A 20,520-nucleotide genomic window follows, 5' to 3' on the forward strand; every position below is an offset into this window, starting at 1 on the left:
ATTACCTCTAAAATACTCTACTTCTCTTTTTTTCCCTAGTGCTGCATGCATCAAATATCTAAAAAGAGGGGTGGGAAGGACAACCAGCCTGTAAAAACTAAAATAATTAAAAAAATAATTTAGCCTAATGCATCACAAAGACGACACACAAAATAGAAAGAAAATATGGTAAAGGTTAAACCTTTTCTGATAAAAGACTTAATATTGCTACCTAATAATTTCATTTTATTACTTATTTCAACAATATCCATGACACCACACAGCCAAATAAATTCAACTGTCTTTTTGACCTTTGGCTAGTTAGGTTTTCTGTGGGTGACTGACGGCTGTCATTGATTTTAAAATTATTCTGATGATGGTGTATTTGTGACATGTGGTTTGAATTTCAAAAACACCTCTTGTTGGCCTTGCTCTTAGGTATTACAGGTCAATAACACAATTGTAGTGGGAGTAAAGTTAAGTCACTGATGAGTAAATGAGGGGAAAAAATCCATGCACAATAGATTTTGAGATTTTTTTTTTTCAAGGAATACTTAGAAACCACCTTCTATCTAGAATAAGCAGTTGAACCTGACCTTTGAAAATTAAGACCACTCAGAGGTTTACCAGTCTAACAATTTGAGATACTCAAAATAGTAAATTTTGAAAGTACTGACCAAGGCATTGGAAAAAAAAATTAAAAATAATATAATACTCTGAAAATGCCTGTTAAATTTTCTTCAGTAATGAGAAGGAATTGCAATTATTTTCTCACAGAGCTGAACTCACCTTGCATGAATTTCAGGGAAGGTACATGATTCAGAAGCCATGATATTCTGAAGAATGGCTAGGCTTGATAATTATTTTAGCAATCTGCTACTTTCTAGTTCAAAATAAAAGGAATTATATTACTGAGACTATATTAGATAGTGTGGTCAATCAGTAGATTTATGGGTCTCTGGGCACCATGGAACAGCACTGTGTAGCAAGGACTGCCAAGGAGGTTACACTGCTTGGGTGATGGCTTTTAAACTCACCTTTCAAAAGATGTGACTCTCTTTAGGCATCGCAGAAGCACTGGAACTCACTGAACCGTCCCGAGCATATTCCAGCATAGTTTGTAGAAATGCTGTGGAAACATCCTGACGTAGAGCCTTGTACATTCCAGCCCTGCCTGACGTCCTTATAATTCCTGTATTCCCTCCAACTAAACCCACCCAGCTTTGCCAAATTCTGGCAGCTCAGGGTGGCTTCATTGTAGAGACCCAGATGAAAAGCCAAGTATATTCCTATGGGTGACCCAGGCAAAACGAGGTTTGAAGGAGAAGGAAATACTCCAATACCCCACTTAGTACATGGAAGGGTAGCATAGGACATCCACCCCAAGGGATAAATATAAAGATGGGGATTCCATTAACTCTGCAGGTAAACAGGTGTGACATTGTACTCTGCTTCACTGTGGTGGTCACCACTGCAGCTGGAATGCTCAATTTAATACAGATAATTTTTTTTTTTTTTTAAGGACCACTGTATAGATCAAAAATTATTTTATTTCCTTCTATCTAATGTTCATTATCCAAATATGCTTTGGATACTCCTAATTAGATTTGACAAGTATTATAAGACTATCACATGCAACAGGTTGATATAAAACTTAATTTGATATCTACAGAGTTCTCCGAACTTGAAAGGAGGTGTGTCATATCACATATTCTATGTGGTGTATGGAAGAGTTCTAGAACAGAAAAAACATGATAGGAATTTGCTCACAACTTTTTGTCGCTTCAAGGACAGCCTGCACATTCTTAAATATACCTTAAAAAAAAAATGCAGCACTTAGTTTCAGAAAAAAATACACACATTATTTATCTGTCCTATGTCATAGAAAAACATGAAGTATAGCCAAGTACTGGCCCAAATAGGGATGATAGTGTCTCAAAAAGTGGAAAAATAATATATTTAAATAACTTAGCCATAATTGTTGGATTTATTTGTTGGGTTGCTCTGCCATTTTTTACTTCATTTATTGTATGATGGAATTCAGTGTATTGTCATTAGAATGACATTACAACTGTGTTGCCAGAGGCAAACAAACATGGTAGAGATGCTTTAGGGAGATAAAAAAAAATCAATGCTAATATTTTAATAATGTTAAAAAATAAAAATTAAAAAATACCAGGATAGGAGCGGTGTTCACGGATTTTTTTTCTGTGTTTAAAGAGTGCTTCTCACATATATGGGGGAGTCACAGCTTTAAACACATAGATTTTATTTCCGTGGGTTTTAGTGCTGGGGAATGTGACAGAGTTGTTTCTGACAGATTGCCCTGAGCGTATATCTGATCTTTCCAACTGCTGCCTCTACGGTTCACTGAGAGGAGATCAGAAGGCCTGGGGTTGGCAGGTGGCAATGTAGAGCACACAAACCACAGGGTTGTCTTCCGCGGCTTTTTATTTTTTTTTATCCCCAATCCTTTTCTTTTTTTTTTCCTCCCCCCCCCCCCGCCCCCCCTCACCCTCGCCTTATCACTGACTTTCAACAGTTTGGCCTCTCCATCTCCCCATCTGCTCCGTCCCCATCTCCAAAAAATGGCAAGCCTGTGCAGTTAATTCACAGAGAAGCCTGAAGGCATTGGATTATTGGAATTAAAGCTGTGCTGCCGACCAGCCTGGGTCTTGAACCAGGCCCCCCATAGTGCTGGGAGCCAAATGGAGGGCTACTCTCAGAGTGGGGTGTCTGGAGCAACACAGCTTTGTGGCTCCTTGCCAAGGAGCATTTAGTCCCTGTCAGCTCGGTATTTTCACATGGAAAGCAATGCCATTAGACTATTTTCACTCAATGTAGCCGGGAAGTTATAATCACACATTAATAAAAATAGGGAGAGTCATCCAGCATTTCATAAATCAGCTTTTTCTCCACTATGTTCTGCACAACCGTAACAGATGGGCCACCAGAAATGGGTGATTTACTGGCAAAAAAATTATGACAGCTGGATTGCACACATATCAAAACCACACACACTCTTAAATTTAAGTAACATTTTAGAAGGAGAGGATTTGGTTCTGACCCCACTAGTTAGAACTGGATCTAGCCCTAAAGATATTAGGCATTACCCTTCAATTTGCTGATCTTTAACTTTTTCATTAATGACCTAGACATAAAAATGCAGGAGGTTCTGACACAATTTGCTGATAACACAAAGTGGGAACATTTTCTATCTAGAAGAGACAGGATTATTGAAGAGGAAAAGCTGTGTGACCCAGAGGAGTGATAGAAGTGGAATTAAATGCAATTGTAAAAAGTGCAAGGCCATGTCCTTAAGGACTAATAGCAAGGCTGTTTACTATAACACATCAGTTTGGAGGCAGGAGAGAAATCTTGGATATATCAGCCACATGCTGGGTGATTATAAACTACAAACATCATGAAATTCTGCATAAAATAAATGCCACTTCAGAAGAGGCGTTTGGAGTGATTTGTTTATCAGGGACATGGAAGCACTGAAGGTATTATAAAATATACAAGTGAAAACTCAGTTAAGATTAAGTGTAGCTGTTTATTGATGATGATGGCAAATTCAAACTGGAACAGATGCAGAACATGCGTATCAGGCTGGTCCTATCAGAGAAAATTACAGAAAGTTTAATTTCTTTTGTAGGTAAATGAAAGTAGAAGTGTGATAAAAGTACACACATAAGCTGATAAGAAGGGAAGCAACATAAAGAATTGTAAAGAAGAACCATTTAAAAACAAAGGACAATGATGGAACAATATCTAATGGCAGCTTACTGGCAAGGAACATTTTCTTCCTAGAAGTTAGGTGATGATTACTGACTGATTCTTCTATATTCTTCTATAGATAGTGACATATATTTAATTCCAATGACAGTACAGAAGCTCCAGAACGTTTGTTTGCTGAGAAATATATGGAGCACAAACCTCTCCTCTCCTCTCCTCTCCTCTCCTCTCCTCTCCTCTCCTCTCCTCTCCTCTCCTCTCCTCTCCTCTCCTCTCCTCTCCTCTCCTCTCCTCTCCAGAATGTCACTGATATTCTTCTCTCACTCTCCTGATATCAGTGTATTTGACTTACTGACCAGGTCAGAAATCCTGAATCAGCTCAGAAATTCTTTTCTGGGCTGTACCTAAGATAGCTCAAAAGATCCTTAACCAATACAAGAAAACTCATACAACTGATTGGCAGAGTTAAACATTTGAATTTTCTTCAGGTAACCTTATTGATTTCACAGCACTGCATGGCTTACAAATGCAGAGAACACCAGCAACTGAAAAGGATGTGAGGCAACATCAGACACCTAATCCCTAGAGAAGACCAAAGATATTGAAAACTGTTAAATCCTATTGTGGATGAGCTGTAGTGTAATTTTCATTTAAGCTATTTACTCATCCCATAAATACAGATTTTTTGCAGTATGCAGTGTGTCCCACCATCACATTATGGAGCCCAAAGTTTAGTGTATGTTCCAGAATAAAAATAGTATTGAAAGGTGGATATAGATCAAAATCATTTATATTTCACCAGACACATCAGAGATAAACAACCATTGCCATAAATTTCAAATGTATATAGGAAAACAAGGGCAAGCCAACCCTTTTAATGTGGGTAAAGCTCAGTGTCCAGAGCTGTATATGATGAAAAGGTGCGGTCATTCTGGATACAAAATAAATTTTCTCTTGGATCATCTTACACCATCTTTGCTCAAAGCTCTTCCTTTCTTTCACTGTGCCCCTGTTCCTACCTGTTTTTATTTGTTATGGACAGCTGTAACATCTGCTCTGAGATGGGTCACTGCTTGTTACCAGACTGCTTCTTTAAGGCCTGAACTACGGTGAAAGAGCATTTGCTTTCCATTTGCTTCAGTAATTTTGCTTTATTCATTTATGTCCATATGGAAGAAGAGTTGAGTACTTCTGCTCTCTTTTCTGTGTCTCAGGTTGCAAGGCCTTCTATCTCATGCCATCAAAGCCTGCCTTCCTTGACAATAAGCAATCTACTTTGGATTTGCGCTCTTTTTGACTAAAAATCTATTAAGAAAAAAGTGTTTGAAGTACCTAATCAAGTTTTTAAAGCATGATATATAGTTATTAAAAAAAAAAAAAAAAAGAAACAAAACAAAAAACCAGAAAGGGATAAAGCAGAAATCCAACAGGCACAAAAACTCAGACTGAGGTCCAAAATCTTTAATTTGTACAAAATTTTGCTTGTATTTACTTACATTGGACAGAAGTGTCCCTTGTTATGCTCATCTTGACTCATCAGTTACATTTTCATGTATGGTCTTTGAGCATCCTGGAAAGAAGCTTCAGTGAGGTTGAAGTGAAGGATCTCAGCTGGTGAGGGTAGACTCAGTTTACCTTTTAGAGCTAAATAAATTATTCTGGTTTTCAGTATCTTTTGCCTCCAGAAGAAATTGATGATGTGTTTATGAAGCAAACCCTCCAAAAGCACCATGTCCAGGCACATGAAGGATAAGAAAGTGCCTGGGAACATTTAAAACGTGGATTTCAAAAAGGAAATTCTTGTCCGAGGACCTGAGTTCTGTGATTGTCTTCATGACCAGACGACTGACTCTGCAGATGAAATAAATGAATTATGTTTCCCTTCAATCTAAGAAGGCTTTCGAATCAGTCTCACACCATGCTGTTGTAGCCAGAGTGTATCTGAAGTACTGTCCCTGTTTAGGGGTTTACAGCACCAGAAATAACTTGACATAGTGAAGTGAGTTCAGCAGAAATCCCCAAGATGGTCTTGGGGTAGAGCTTAAAAGAGAAACAGAAAACTCTGAGACATCTGAGCTTGTGGATTTGTTCAGCTTGATGGATTGAAGGGAATCTCATTCATCTTGGAATGAAGACAAAACCAATGGAGATGGGCAGTGAAATGACAAGAAAAGAAAAAAAAATATTTGCAGAACAAGAAAATATGATTAATTAAAATGTTTGATTTTGGGGGGTTTTTTGGGATTTTTTTTCACAGGAGTGGTCAGCCAGTGAAACAAACCTCCAAAATGGTTGTGAGATTTCCTTCCTTAGAAAAAGGAAGCTCAAAACTTGGTTGAATATTACATGAGTGATCTGTCCCAGGTGGACCCATTATGAGCAATAACTTGCATCAGGTGACCTACAGAGTTCTCTTCCATATGAAACTATTCTGTGATTCTGATTTCTATACATCTTTCAGTAGAAAATATTTAATTACATATTGAATATAATTACATAGCAACTGCGTCTTCTCTCTGAAACAGGGTCTACATTTACTTTTCCACATCTTTTTCTCAAGGACATTATATCTCTTCTCCTACTAATATCCATTTCACCACATGAAACAAAACTTTACCAGGCCGTTGTCATTTTCCAAACCATTTAATAACATTAATCTCATTTCTACAGGTAAAAAATAGTGGGGTGATAGTATGTCCTGAATTGCTGGTGACAGTCAGTAACTGTCAAGCTTTCAAGCACTTAGTGTTTTTCACCATCTGTTGCTTTTAGCACCAACAATTTTGTTCCCCCAAATCTACTCTTATTTATGCATTTAAGAGAATAAGAGAAAAAGAGCCAATTAAGGAAAAGTAAGCAAGCTTGTTGAAAAAAAAAAAAAAACAAAACAAAACCCCCTGTTTTATCTGTCTTTGTCACTGTCACAAGTTTGCTGATGGCACCGAGCTGAGCAGTGAGGGAAGGGATGCCACCCAGAGGGATCTGGACATGTTGGAGAGGTGGGACCATGTGAACCTCATGGAGTTCAGCAGAGCCAAGTGCCAGGGGTGATCCAGCACAGAAATACAGGCAAAGCAGAGAATGGTTTGAGAGCAGCCCTGGGGAGAAGGACTTGGGGGTGATGGCTGGTGAGAAGCTCAATATGACCCAGCCACATGCACTTGCAGCCCAGAAAGCCCAACTGTGCCCTGGGCTGCATCAAAAATGTGTGAGAGTCTTGGAGCAACCTGGTCGAGTGGAAGGTGTCTTGCCCTTCTTGCCCAGGGGATTGGAACAAGATGATTTTTTTCAATCCCTTCCAACCCAGTCCATTCCATGGTGATTCTGTGATTTCCATTCCATAGCATGAGCTGTGGTGTTGCTCATTCAGGCATGGAAGTCAACCTGCACAGGTTGCAGATTTATGTAAGAGCCACTGGGATTATCAATGTTTAAATACTGATAATATTTAATCACCCAGATACTCCTGAGAAACTATATCTTTCTTCCCCCCACTCTTAATACTATTGTTTTAATGTATTATTTGAATACGCAACCTAATGTATTATTTTTGTAATATTATTTATCATATCTCCTATGTTATCTTTTTCCTGTCTTTCATTTTCAACATTTTTTTTCTCATTTTCACTTTTTTGTCTATGGAGGAATGCAGAAGAGGTCATTCACTTGGCTGGTTACAGTCCACCATTTTTTCCTACACAAAAAATTCCAAAAAACCTTTAGAAAAAGGCATCCTGGCTTGCAGCATCCACACATTCTGAAATGTTTTTCTTCACATTCTGAAAGGTGTTTTTCACCTTTTCACAGCCATTTCCAGAGCCTTTCCAGACTGAAAGCTTGAAATGAATCAGTTGCATGAAACATGGGAAATAAATAAATGTCAGAAACCATTTCTAATCTGCAGAGGAGCTAATGCTGCATGCCTCCCAGTACTGAAGGGACTCTTTAGAATGGTGTTTTTTTCAGAATACACATCGAGGTTTTGCTGTAAGGCCAACCTTTTCTGCCAGGTTTAATGGAAAGGTTCAACCCGATCCCAGCAGCACTTGTGGTCTGTGTGTGTTTGTGTGTGCAGATGCATATTCACAAGTGCTGCTGGGTAAACTGAGCTACAGTGGTGGGCTGAAAAGTCTATTGCTCTGGGTAAGAATATGAGTTTATCTGTTGTAATCATGATTTGGGCTCACAGGGCGTATTAGCATAGTAGTTTTTATATATCAAGAGTGTCTGCATAATTGGAAGGATACATCACAGATAGAAGATGTTAAACAGATGCTTCTAGCAAGGAATTTCTTCCATTTTGTTTGTTAAGACTCTATTTTCTCATCCTACCCTCAAGCTAGCATAATAAAGATGTAATCTGTCTTCCTTCCTGCCACTATCCTTCCACCTTCACTCTTCTGCTTCTCTCTTTGCTTATTATATCCTTTCTTTGAAGTAATAAATCAGGAGAAGAATTCTTGGTTTGGCTTCAGAAAAAAAGAAAAAATATAGGAAAAAACTCTACTCATTAACCCTCAAGCATCACCATTGCTCAAGTTACTGTTAGTAAAGAATCCAACACCTCTTGGGGATGTAAGCAAGAAAGTTTGGTGCTATATTGCACAAAGTTAAGATTCTGCCAGCTGTCAGCTGCCACTTTGGTTATTTTAGGGGTCTCAATTTTATTACAAGTCAAAAACCATGGGCAGGAAGGAACCACAGATGGGTAATCCAAAGAAAGTTTCGCCTGAACAGGGAGCTTGCCAACAGGACAGGTTAACCACAGATACATGAGCAAGCTACCATGGACACCATCCAACTCCATGACCTTAACCTGCTGCAAAAGTGAGGTAATTTAAGCAAAGTTAGCAATAAGAGAGATTGTTATGTCTAATTAGCTAAATGTGTTCTTACAGCTCTTCCTACCCACCGTTTAACATCGTTAATTTTTCTCTCTCTGTGCATTCATTTCTCCTTTTTATCCCCTTTATGTGCAGGTCCCCAGATTCAAGATTTTGTCATGCATTGTCCACATGGCAGGTCTCATCACATGATGGAGCTGAATGCTCCTTATTCAGCTGTCACTCCTGGTTTGACATTCCTCATCATGGGTCTCTCTCTTCAAATGTTCCCCTGACCACAAAAAACCACTCTTGTCTTCCATTAAGCTCTCCTTTCATCACACGGGAAAGGAGCTGAAAAAGAATACCTCCATAAAGCTCCCATAATTTTTTCAATCAATTCATATTCTGAAAAAGTGTAAAATTTTCCCTGAATTAGTATTGACATGGGGAAGATCAATGCCATTAGTCTAATAAAGATACTCTGCAATATTTCCTGTAATGAGATTGTTTGACAGACCTTCCTAATAAACTTCAAAATTACTAAACCCTCAAAATTAATTACACATTCCAGGACAAACAAACACAACAATTCACCACTCCCATTTTCTGACAGCTCAACCCCTTCTCATCGCATCCAGTAACTTTTTCTTTTAAAAGAAACTCAAGTAAATCTTCATCTCATTGCATTGATTAAATTTTTTTCTTTAAAAAACAACTCAAGTAAAACATGGAAGAGTGAAACATTATTCTGTAGACTATGCATAAGACACTTTGATACCTCATATATTTTAGCACGTGCTTGCTTCAGTAAATGATTTCTTTAAAAAAAAATCTATTTCAGTCCAAATATTTATAAATCTATTATAAATTCTTCCTCTGCCTCCCCTCCTGTCAAACACTTCAGCAGCCTGGACAGAATCCCTGAATCCCAGCAGACCACAACTGTGTGGAAATGAAAGGAGGAAGGAGAGTTTCTTACAATTTTCTTTTCAATGCCAGAAACTTTAAGATGGTGTTCCCTGTCTGCCTGCTGTCTGGATCTGAGTATGTTTAGATGTGAAAACTCTAGACCAGAATATATGTGTGCTGCAGTCAAAAGTGATTGGAAGCAGTGTGTGCTGTTAAGACAAACAAAACTCCTTACTGCATATTTTTTGTCACCCTTTTATTCCAGTGTTGGAAACTCATATCCAGCTCAGACAAAAGGTTCAGAAATTAATTCCGGTAGTTTGTCCATGTGTCTAAAAATGAGACATTTAGCTAAACACAAACTTTGGCTACTTTGGTTCAAAAGATTATTCTGCTTCTGTGAATCACTAATACTTTGGTTGTGGGATGTTTATTTTTTTATTCCTTAACTTAAAGTTCTTGTTTGCAGCCATATATATAAACCTGCACAAATAAATACACACCTCTTTCTGCCTCATCCTTGATTTGCATTTAGGTGTCCAGATTCCTTTCTGGTTCCCTTAAAATTTCTTGAATCACATTTCTCAGTCTTCAGCAGACTGAGGAAAATAGAACATTTGAAAGCAGACCCCTGATCTTCCCTTCTTACTGACTCCTTCTTTATTGTCTCATCTTTTCATGTCAATTGAGGGCTTTCAGGACAAAATATTGCTGTTAGAGACAAAGTTATATAATACCAGAGAGATTTGCAAAGGTTACTAGGAATTAAGTTTATTTACTCAGTACCCAGTGTGCTTAGTGCTCATGTCCTGATGAAGAACTGGAGTGGAAATTTAATGCCTAACATGTAACTGAAATTACCTTACATGGCTTTACAAATAGATAAAAGATATGGAGGCTGTCTCTACTGGACTGATAGTGAATTTGTTCTCACAAAGAAATAGAAACTGTTAAAATAAGAGTTGAATGCCACTAATTTTCCATTTGTCTGAAAAGAAGTCCAAAATGTACATTTGCACCTCCTTTTATCTGTACTTTTTTTAAACAACCGTCTGCTGGGAGCAGATGATAATTGATTTCTTGTTGCTTAAAAAAATTGAAAAAAAAATCCTTTCTCATGAAAATAGCACTGCAATTCCTAGATTTTTTCCCTTACTAAAACCAGCAGATGTCCATGTGAAACTGATGCAGAAATGTCTTCTTTTTGCAACCATCTTATGGCCATCCATGTCTTCAGCTGAGCGTTGCAATCAAAGAACCTTTAAAGATGATGGACAATTTAGAAAATTGTCAGATCTCTGAAAAATGCTTTGAGCAATTGACCTGAACTTATTCATCTTGAAGAGAGATGCTAAGGATTTAACACTTCCACATTCTCTTCAAATTAGACCCAGAGCTATTGCTGGCTGATGCAGGATCATGTGGCTTTGAGTATCCAATTCAGTCAGATCCTGAGGCCATCTCTTTGGAAACACTTCCTGATGTAAAGATGCTTTAACCACTCATCAATCATGATTTTGACAGGATCAAGTCAAAAGGGAACAGTCTGTAGTAGACAAGAATATTGTCAAAAGTCTAACCTGAAGACAGCACCCTGATCCTGCAATGGTTCTTGCATGAAATGAGATGTTGATTCAGTTATTTAGCATTGTGTCTGTGAAATAATGAAACAACATTGTCATAAGTTGGAAACAATAGACCAAAACATGTGCTTTGCTAGATTTGCAGCTAAGCAACTGTGTGGAGGATGTTTATCCATATTTCAAACTTTTGCCTAAAGCAGGAATGAAATTACCTGGAGGAGTAGCTCCTGTGTCACAAGAATATTCTGGATCCAAAAGGTGGGAAAATAGTAAAATTCCAAAATAAGAGAAAAACTAGAGAGATACTAGTAATCTTCATCAGAAAAGATGCTAAAAATATGCAGAAATTATTCAAATATAAATTGAATCTAGATTTTTTATGTATGAAAATGCACAAGAGATATATTTAAATAAAATAGGGAGTGTTAGCTTAGAGTTTTCTTGCAACAGTATAGAAATAACTAAAACAGAGAAAGTGTCAGTCTAATCTAACAGAGGTCAATAGTAAATTGCATAAGAAAAATTGTTCAGTGATGCTTCATCAGATTTCTTTCAAAACCCCTTAACAATTTGCTGTTTCCTTGGATCAAATAGAAATATGTTTTTTCCATGCTCAGAACAGAATTTAAGTAGTGTTTCTTGTGACACCTTTGTGACTAACCAGGTGAGAAGTACCTCATTTAGAACAGATAATCTCTCTGGTTTTGTCTAAAAATTTATTTTTTGTCAAGACTATTAAATGGCTCTCCTTTAGAGAAATGACCAATTAATTTTACAATCCCACACTCTCCAGCCTTCATCCACTATAAATAATGCACAAAGATCATTACAGAAGAACTGGACAATTCTATTATTTTCTGCATAGCTAAAGCTGCATTTTCCTTCTTGTCCATTCCTTCCTCCCCAAAGCAAAGCCCAAGTTACAGCAAGGGAAGGAATATCTGAGCCTTTGTAATGTGAATTTCTTCAGAGGCTGGAGCAGCTGAGGATGAGTTGTGCATTGCTGGACCATGTGTTATTTCCATGGCATCCAGGCTCTTCAGGGCACAAGCTCACAGAGCAAAATTTCATCTTCTTGGCCCAGTCTGCTAATCCTGCCTACACCCATGGCCATTCAAGGACCCCATTCTGGTCACCAAACAGGCTTTAGTGTAAAGCCAGCAACAAAGCATTGCAGAGTGACAAGGCCAAAAGGAAAACTCTTGGAAGACACGTCACTCTAGAGAGGGAGAAGGAGGAACAGAACTAATTGCAACACCTTCATGATAATAAATAATTCTTCATGATAATAATTAACTCAGTCTAGAATGCTGGCAAAGCTGAGCTTTGCAGAATTGCCTCCATGAAGTCAGAGTGAGTTTTCTCATGAAGGCTTTGATATTAAATTCTCCTTTAAAGGTTCTCTGCCATGTTACTCATTAACTGTGCAGGCTCCTGAAAAGAGAATTGCTTACCCAGGGACTGAGGAGAAAAAGTAAGGTGCACTTGCTTGGTTTAATGAAAAATGCTGTTTTGTGACAGCAGAAACTAGTTGTGAACTCCAGGGGATTCATGGCCAAGTCAAATGGTTAACTGCAGTGTTTGCATTTGGGAAGGGGACCATGCATGAAGGTTAAAATGTCTATGTTTTCAGAAGAAAAAGTTTCAGCATTATACTTCTAAGCAGTAATTCAATTTAAAAGTTAAAATTCTGCCAGACAGCAAAATGTTGAGGGAGAAAGAAATAAGAGTTTTAACGACAAGGATTTCCCTTTAACTTTTAAATTTTCTGTGCACATATTTAGACCTGAAACATAGTCATATTGAATGCCTGGCCACAAAAGGTCACACTGGTTCCACACAAACTCTAGTCTTCAACATTTTTTTCAGACTAAATTGATTTTGAATTGATCTTGGTTTTCCCCCTTCTTTCAGAAGCGTCATTGCTCAGTGGCAAGAATATGATAGGCAGTTTATAAGTGCAAAGATCTGAAGAAGGGTAAAATGCTTTGGAACTCTTCTTTCATTTTCTTTTAAAAAGATATTTCATATGACATGCATCATATGAACAAATAACAACAGTGCTGCTTGTCTTAAGAAGACAGAAAGATTGATTTTTCTTGGGTTTTTTATGTTTCTGCTCATGTTTTAAACCCCAGACACTGCTGTAATAGCCAAGTGTTTGAGCTTTGACCTGAACAATAGCATTTCACACTTGGAAAGATCCCTATTCCAGCCTGTAGGAAGTCTCTGCCACCATGCCTCTTGATACTTGTCCAAAGGAAAAAAATAATAACTGTCAAAACTGATGTAGGTATAATGGATCTGCACTTTGGTTAGTGGTTTGCACCACATGTTTCTCAAGACACAATTCAAATATTTACTGTGAATGCCTTTGGCTGTAACAAAGGCAGGTGGCAATATAGAGGCAGCCAGCTCAGCCTTTGCTGGACACAGTCGTATCCATTGAAATAAAGAGCTTTTCCCTGTTCCAGGCAACAAGCAGTAGTATGGGAGGTAAAAGGCTTCAAGATGACCAGGGAAGTCTTGATTTGGATATAAGTAAAAATGTCTTCACTGAAAGGGTTGTCAGGCATTGGAACAGGCTTCCCAGGACAATGGTGGACTCACTGTTCCTGCAGATGTTCAGAAGGCATGTAGGTGTGGCACTTCAGAACGTGGTTTAGTGGTGGGTTTCACACTATTGCATTAACGAGTGGATTTGATATTAGAGATTTTTTCAGTGTAAATGACTGTGTGATTGCATTGATTAATGAGAAAACACAGTTTTTCTGTGTTCTGTTCAAGGCATAAAATTGGTGGTCAGTGCTAGGATTAAAAAAAAATCACTGCTCATGTCAGTCAACACTGATTCTTTCCCATTTTGTTGTCCAGGATGGCATTCTTTTTCTAGACCCATAAGATTGATTTTCTCTTTTTCTTTTGGCAAAGTTACTTATTAGAGACTGAGGAAAAATGTGAATATTTTTGATCTCCAGAACTCTTTTCTCTAATATGTTATGGGTTTACATCTGTACCAAAAACTTATTGTATTTGTTCTGATATACCAATGGAATGGGCTGTGATGGGGAGGGACCCAAACATGTGTGTGGACTCTTTCTGGTTGCCTGCCTATCTCTAAACTGATATCCAGGTGCTAATAAACAACTTGGCACCCAGTTCTTCTTTTCTAAGATGGGACTTATTGAGAAACAGAAAAAAAAATCCAACAGACACAAAGGGGAAGGATGTGGATCTTTCTGGGACATTACTCAGAATTTTTCCTTCTCTGGTTCTTGACTTTTCCTATTCCTTTTATTATTTATTATTTACTGTTTACTGGTGCAAACAAGGATGCTCAATATGCTTCTGCCATCCTTATTCATTATTTTTCCTCACAACTCTCATAAATTATTGACTGTCAAAAATGCAAATCTTGATCAAAACAAACAGAAATTCCTCCTATTTCCCTCAGTGGGATTTAGATGAGCACTCTGTTGAGCAACATGTGTACCCTTCTGTCTCTGATCTAGACCACGTGCCTTCAGAGAAAAAAAAAATACTCACTGAACAAGGTTTTTGGATATAAAATTATCCAGAATTATATAACTGAGTTATATGATGACAACCAGGGTAGAAGTCTGTAAAACAAAAATTTAGGTGAATCCTTGCAATGTTTAGCACTCCACCTGCAGATCCCAGATTTCTCCACGGCAATCCGGAGGCCCCAGTTATGAGGGGAGAACTGCAAAAGCCATCTGAAGTAGACCATGCAACTTCATGGATGCAGGGATGAAATGCACAAGTGGAAATGCATTACTTCCCTGCCTGAAAACCCCCATTTACTTACCCAGAGTTAAGCTGCTGACTCTGATAGCAAAATGTCCATCAGTGAAATCCACTTTGGGATCTTTCTCATGCTGCCATGACAAAAGGAGGCAACAAAGCTGAACACAAAATAATCTGATCCTGATGGAGGTTTTCCAGCTAATGACAGTACAAGGGCAGAGAAAGATTATTGTTCAGTTTAATTTCTGTGCATTTTCCATCTCAGATACAAGTATTCAGGCGTTTTTGTGTGCCCATGGGGGACAGTGATTGCCGGTGCCTCCCCACCCACCACCCAGCCCAGGTGGTTTTGTGCAGGAGCTGACCTTAGTGGGGAGCTGGCTGTCATAAAGATGGCAGCTCATCCATCACAGCTTTCTTAGCCCGTCAGCATTGCATTTAATTGCACTTGTAATTTTCCAGGGGAGGTTTGCAAAAGCCACAAACAGAATCCTAATGTATATAATGAGGTTTGCATCCAGTGCTTTCCCTCAGGAGGAAGCTGGGCTGTGTTCTAGCTGCCCTCAGCTATGCAGAGATGGGAAACTCCCAATTCAGCCTACAGTCCTGTGTGCTGTTCACGTGCTGTTGGAACAGGTATATCTGGTCTAGACAAGATTCAGTTATATGTTGTCACTGGCATATCTTCCTTCTCAACTCACATGTACTGTCAGATATGAGCACTCAGAATCCTGCATTTTAGAAAAGATTTTTTTTCAGCCGCTAACACATCATATCCATGAGGCTCCCTTTCATGGATTTGGGAGATCTTGCTCATTGGTTGCGCTGCAAGCTTCAAGACCTTCTGTAAATGTTGATCAAAACCCCACCCAGACAATCACAGTTTTTAAAAGTTTGAACAATACTCAGAAAGCTTCTGTCAGCTCTGACATTTTCATTTTCGTTATATTCACTACACCTATCTTCCACCTTTATTCCCTTCTTGAGGTTTAGCAGCACAGAAATGAGCTAAGTTGGAATCAATATGACCAGAATTATACTCTTGCAAACAATGCCAGATTCAATCAAGAAGGGTTACTCTAAGGATGAGATATAAAGCTCTGCTTCCCAGATATATATTCAATAGAATGACCTCTCTCCCTGACCTGTCTGTGCGTGCCATGCTGACAGATCATATCTTCCACTGATACAGGCCCATGGAAGCTGCAATTTGTCAACAAATCCCTGGGCTGTGCAGATCTGGAATGGATTTCTACAATATAGTTTCTCTTCTGGCAATAAGATGGGAACAGGCTAAATCCCTGGAATTATGTGGGCCTCAGTCACCTCATCAAGCTATATCCCTTGTTTCTCATTCCATAGGTGTCTAGCCTCTTGACCGAATGATGAACTAAGAGAAAAATGTGTATTTTTTCTCTAGACATCTCTTTATATTTACAGATTCTTCAGCAAACATATTAGTTAAATTACTATAGTCATATTCATTGGTGCTGGAAGCAGTAATGATAATTATTACAATGTTATATTTTAAAAAATTATGTTTTCAGCCTTGAAGCTGAAAAACATCAGCTAATCATCCTGAAATTGTTTGTGCCAGGTGTCCTCCTCCTGCTGAATTAGGTCTTAAAATTTTGCCAAAGCAGTTAATCAGTTCCTGAGGGCAAGACTTAAGAAAAATGCCATGCTTTGAAATGAACTACCACCATTAATAACTTTAATGCTCTCTCTGTAATTTGGCAGGCAATTGGAGTCCAAAACCAAACTTTTCTTTCTTTTTAAAGAAAGTCAGCTAAGTTTGGCCAAGTTGCTAACCTCCATCCACAAAGATATGGGGAGAAAGTTTTTCTGCATGATTTAATTCTCCTGAGTATTATCCATTTCTCACAGCTCTTAGCATTCTTGTTTCATTGCAGAGCACAGAATGTCTTCCCTGCAATTATTCTTCCTTGTAGGATGGAGAAAACATATTTTTAGTCCTAGGAAAAAAAAAAGAAAGAAAAAGTCAAACAAAGGAGGAGCAAAGTGGGGTAAAAACTAGAAATTCACATAGAAAAATAATGGGCAATTTTTATATTGGAGTATTATTGTGCTGACACCCTAATTATATTTACAACCTTGCCATTATTTAACATAAGGATATTTTGGTTCATGTGGATTTTTACTTCCTTTTAGGTAATGAATGTATGAAATCTTCATTGAAATGCATCTCTGTGCAATCATTTGCTTAGAACTGCATCATCTTTAACAAAATAAAAAAGAATTCCTCCTTCAGCTCCAATAAGGCAAAGCAAGGAAAATAACCTTCATTATAAGGTCCAAAGTAAACCAAAATAGTCTTCTATCCAGACAATCAATTTCTCAATGGTGCCCAATAGACATATTGAATCATGTATTTTGCTTACACAGCTGCCCAGAGAAAAACAAGGACCATATTGCTACCCATCTCTTTTTGCAAAAGGTTGGCAATTATAGCACTTGGAAAGTGGTAACCATCTTTTATTTTGTCAGGAAGTATTACTCAGGTTGGCCTACAACCTCCCTGCTTACCCTCACAAAAATCTTAATTAAATTAAGATTGTACCTGGAGTATAGAGGCCTGATCCTTGCAAATGCTACAAAGTTTGTGACTCGATGCAAAGCAGGGGGTGAGAAATTCTGAGGTCTGTGTTATGCAGGTACATGCTTGGTGCAGATTTACCTCCAGGCTGGAATGAACCAATTTTCTGTTTCATCTGAAATCCTGTTTCTTACCATCTCCAGCCTTACAGGTAAGTGGAATAAATGCAATGAGGTGGAGTCATAATTTAATCATAAAGGGCATTTTCCTCATGGCAGGTTTGAGAGAGTGTGCTTGTATCTTGAGTCACAAGGCTTTATTTCCCTAAAAAGGATAAATGGCATTTTGGGTGCATTTCAGCTAAAAATCAGAAAAAAACCAAAACAACAAACCCAACTAAAAGAAAACACCAAGATAAGTCTTGTGGTAGACAGTAGGAATTGAGACTTTCTATAGCCTATTATGTAGCCTTTCACAAGGCTATGTCAAAATATTTCTTTGACTTTTCATAAGGATGTTTGGAAAGTTACTTGAATAAATCATGATATGCAAATGTAAATAAAAACAAAGTCTGGGATTTCTGACCTAGAATTTGAATATACACCATACATGCAATTCATATAATTCATTTATTCAGATTTATGTCCAAATACTGAAAAGAAAGGACAGTCTATTGGGTGGGAAGCTGGGTTAACATTTAGAAGCTCACAGAGTTCGTTCTGTGTTATTTTGTGGACCTCCTACATGTTATTGGATGAACTCTCAAAGTGTAAAAAGTACCTTAATTGTCAGGCAGTGGCAGCCCTCACAATAAGAATTTAAGCTCTATTTGATGCATGCAATAATCAGCATGCTGACCACCCTTCCATTTAGCAGGCTGGCAGGTCAAATGCCAAGAGATAGCCAATATGGAAATTTCAGAAAAAATGATCCCTGCTCATTGAATTTAGTGAAAATAGCTGTGTTGTTTTCCTCTAGGCTCGTCAGCTCCTCAAAATACAGACACATTTCCCACACATTCTACAAGAGCAGTAAGTACACAAAGCCACTTAGGGAAGATGAGCTGAAAAACAAATAGATTTTGGATTTTCATACAGCTCCGGTATGAGCTCAGTGATAGGATTACAGGCCTGCAAAGACCAAACCACACCAAGGCATGCTCAGAAATTAATGTGACTGAAAAATATTAGGGTATGAAAGCTGATGTGCTTAAAGAGTCAAGTTGCTTCCAGGATTAGGTTAATGCTCAACAAGGATTTTCTAGGGCCTTAATTCTGTGTAAGTCTTTCTAGTCGTCCATTCCCGCCTATAGAATAAAGTACCAGCACTGTCAAACCAAAGATTACTGTACTAAAGAGACGAAATACATGGAAAAATTGATGCATCAGAATTAGGGACATTATATACCTGAGCAAATGAATACTGCCAGTCTGCTCTGTTCAAACACCTCATGAATTCAGCCTGATCCTTTCACCCTTGAATCTCATCTGTTGGATGCTATCAGATTATTTTCCTGGTCAGTGATTTGCGGGATCTAAGAAGTCAGGCTATATATATATTGTAATGTTCTCATGTTGATTAAAGTTTTGTGCATTAGGCAATATTTATGGAATTTTCTTTTCTTTGTAGGTCTCAACTGAAGAAGGAATGAGCTTAGCCAGAGAATATTCCTGCTCCTTTTTTGAGACTTCAGCTGCTCTCCGCTTCTACATTGATGACGTCTTTCATGGACTAGTGAGGGAAATCCGAAGGAAAGAATCCTCACTGTCCATGATAGAGAAGAAGATGAAGAGGAAGGATAGTCTGTGGCGGAAACTGAAGGGATCCCTGAAGAAAAAAAAGGAAAGTACAACCTGATGGCAATTCTCTATGAGCTGCTCATCAGGAGCTGACCACAGTAACCTGTAATAATTCAAAAAGGCAGCATTGACACAGCATCTTCCAGGCCAGGTCCTGGAGCTCCTTCCCTTCAGCTCTCATGCAGAAGTTGTTCCTTGAGGGCCTAATTAATGGTTTCCCTGTGACTCTTCTGTTCTGTAGTGTCATTTAGCAAACCCTCTCATACCTTTTCTGCAACTCTGAGTGGAGAAAATACCGTGTTTTTTAACGTGTGCTCCATGGCTGGTCTTCAAATGCTATGAGTTACGCCAGCATCCAAGGCTAAACCAGCTTCCACCAGCTCTAGGACTATGGATACACTTATTGCCTCCTCCTCTGCATGCACAGATCATTTCACCATCCCAGGAACGAATGACATTGATTTCAATGGACATTTGACTGTTTAGGGACTTTTGGGGTGGGACCTTCAGCTTTGCATTCACATGTAGGTTTAGGGTTAGCGTGTGCTCGGCCTGCACGCCCGTGTCTGTGTGTGACCGTGTCTGTGAGCCAGGCCCAAAGGGACCCTGGGCACTCCAATCCTGACCCCGTGCTGCCCCATCCCCACTGTGTTCTGCCCAGACAGCAGGCAGGTTTTGCAAGCAGAGTACAAGTCGTGCACCAGCCCTGCAGAGGCTGCAGGGGCACTGCTCTGTCTCCTCTTGCCAGGGCTGGCTGGTGGAGGTGTCATGTTCTGCAGACATGCTGTGCATTAAAGTCATACAAGAGTTTGTGTTGGAAAGGAACTTTTAAAGGCCACCCCGGCCAAACGCCTGCAATGGACGGGGAAACTTTCAGCTTGATCAGGTTTCTCAGAGTCCTGTTCAGCCTGACCTTGGATGTTTCCAGGGATGGGGCATCCACCACCAATCTGGGCATCCTTGTGCTTCACCATGAGCCACATTCCCCCGTCCTATCACGGAGCTCACAAGTGCTCTGTCTGTCCAATGAGTCCCAGAGCCCTCCCTGGAGCAGTGCAGCTCTGTCCCAGCATGTAATAGCATCTGTGATGTAGCATCCAGCCCTTGACTTACTAGAGAATTGCATCAGCTCAATCAGCATTCCTCACAGTCTTTGACCATCCAACTGAACTACTTGATTAAGCAGTTGGATAAGTCTTTTTAAATATTCCTTTTTAAAGCTGGCATGAAGTAGAATATATGCTCCTAAACATTTTTCCCCCCTGGAGTTCCTTTAATGTTGTTGCTATTTATAAATTTTATAGATAGAATATGCATAAGTTTTGTCAAAAATAAAGATTGTGATTTCCATGGAGCCATAC

The 20,520-nt window shown here is 38.8% G+C and overlaps 1 protein-coding gene across 2 annotated transcripts in view; it reads left to right on the plus strand.

The window, feature by feature from the left end:
- Positions 1-20,519, plus strand: part of RIT2 (Ras like without CAAX 2) — a 174,090-nt gene extending 153,571 nt beyond the window's left edge. For both annotated transcript variants that reach the window (XM_036403574.2, XM_036403573.2), the window contains exon 6: positions 18,990-20,519. In XM_036403574.2, coding sequence (XP_036259467.1) covers positions 18,990-19,217 — 228 coding nt within the window. In that variant the 3' untranslated portion in view covers positions 19,218-20,519. The remainder of the gene's footprint in view (positions 1-18,989) is intronic.
- Position 20,520: the final 1 nt, after the last annotated feature.

The sequence above is a fragment of the Molothrus ater genome, chromosome Z, assembly GCF_012460135.2.
Source record: "Molothrus ater isolate BHLD 08-10-18 breed brown headed cowbird chromosome Z, BPBGC_Mater_1.1, whole genome shotgun sequence".
In the NCBI taxonomy this organism is placed as follows: domain Eukaryota; kingdom Metazoa; phylum Chordata; class Aves; order Passeriformes; family Icteridae; genus Molothrus; species Molothrus ater.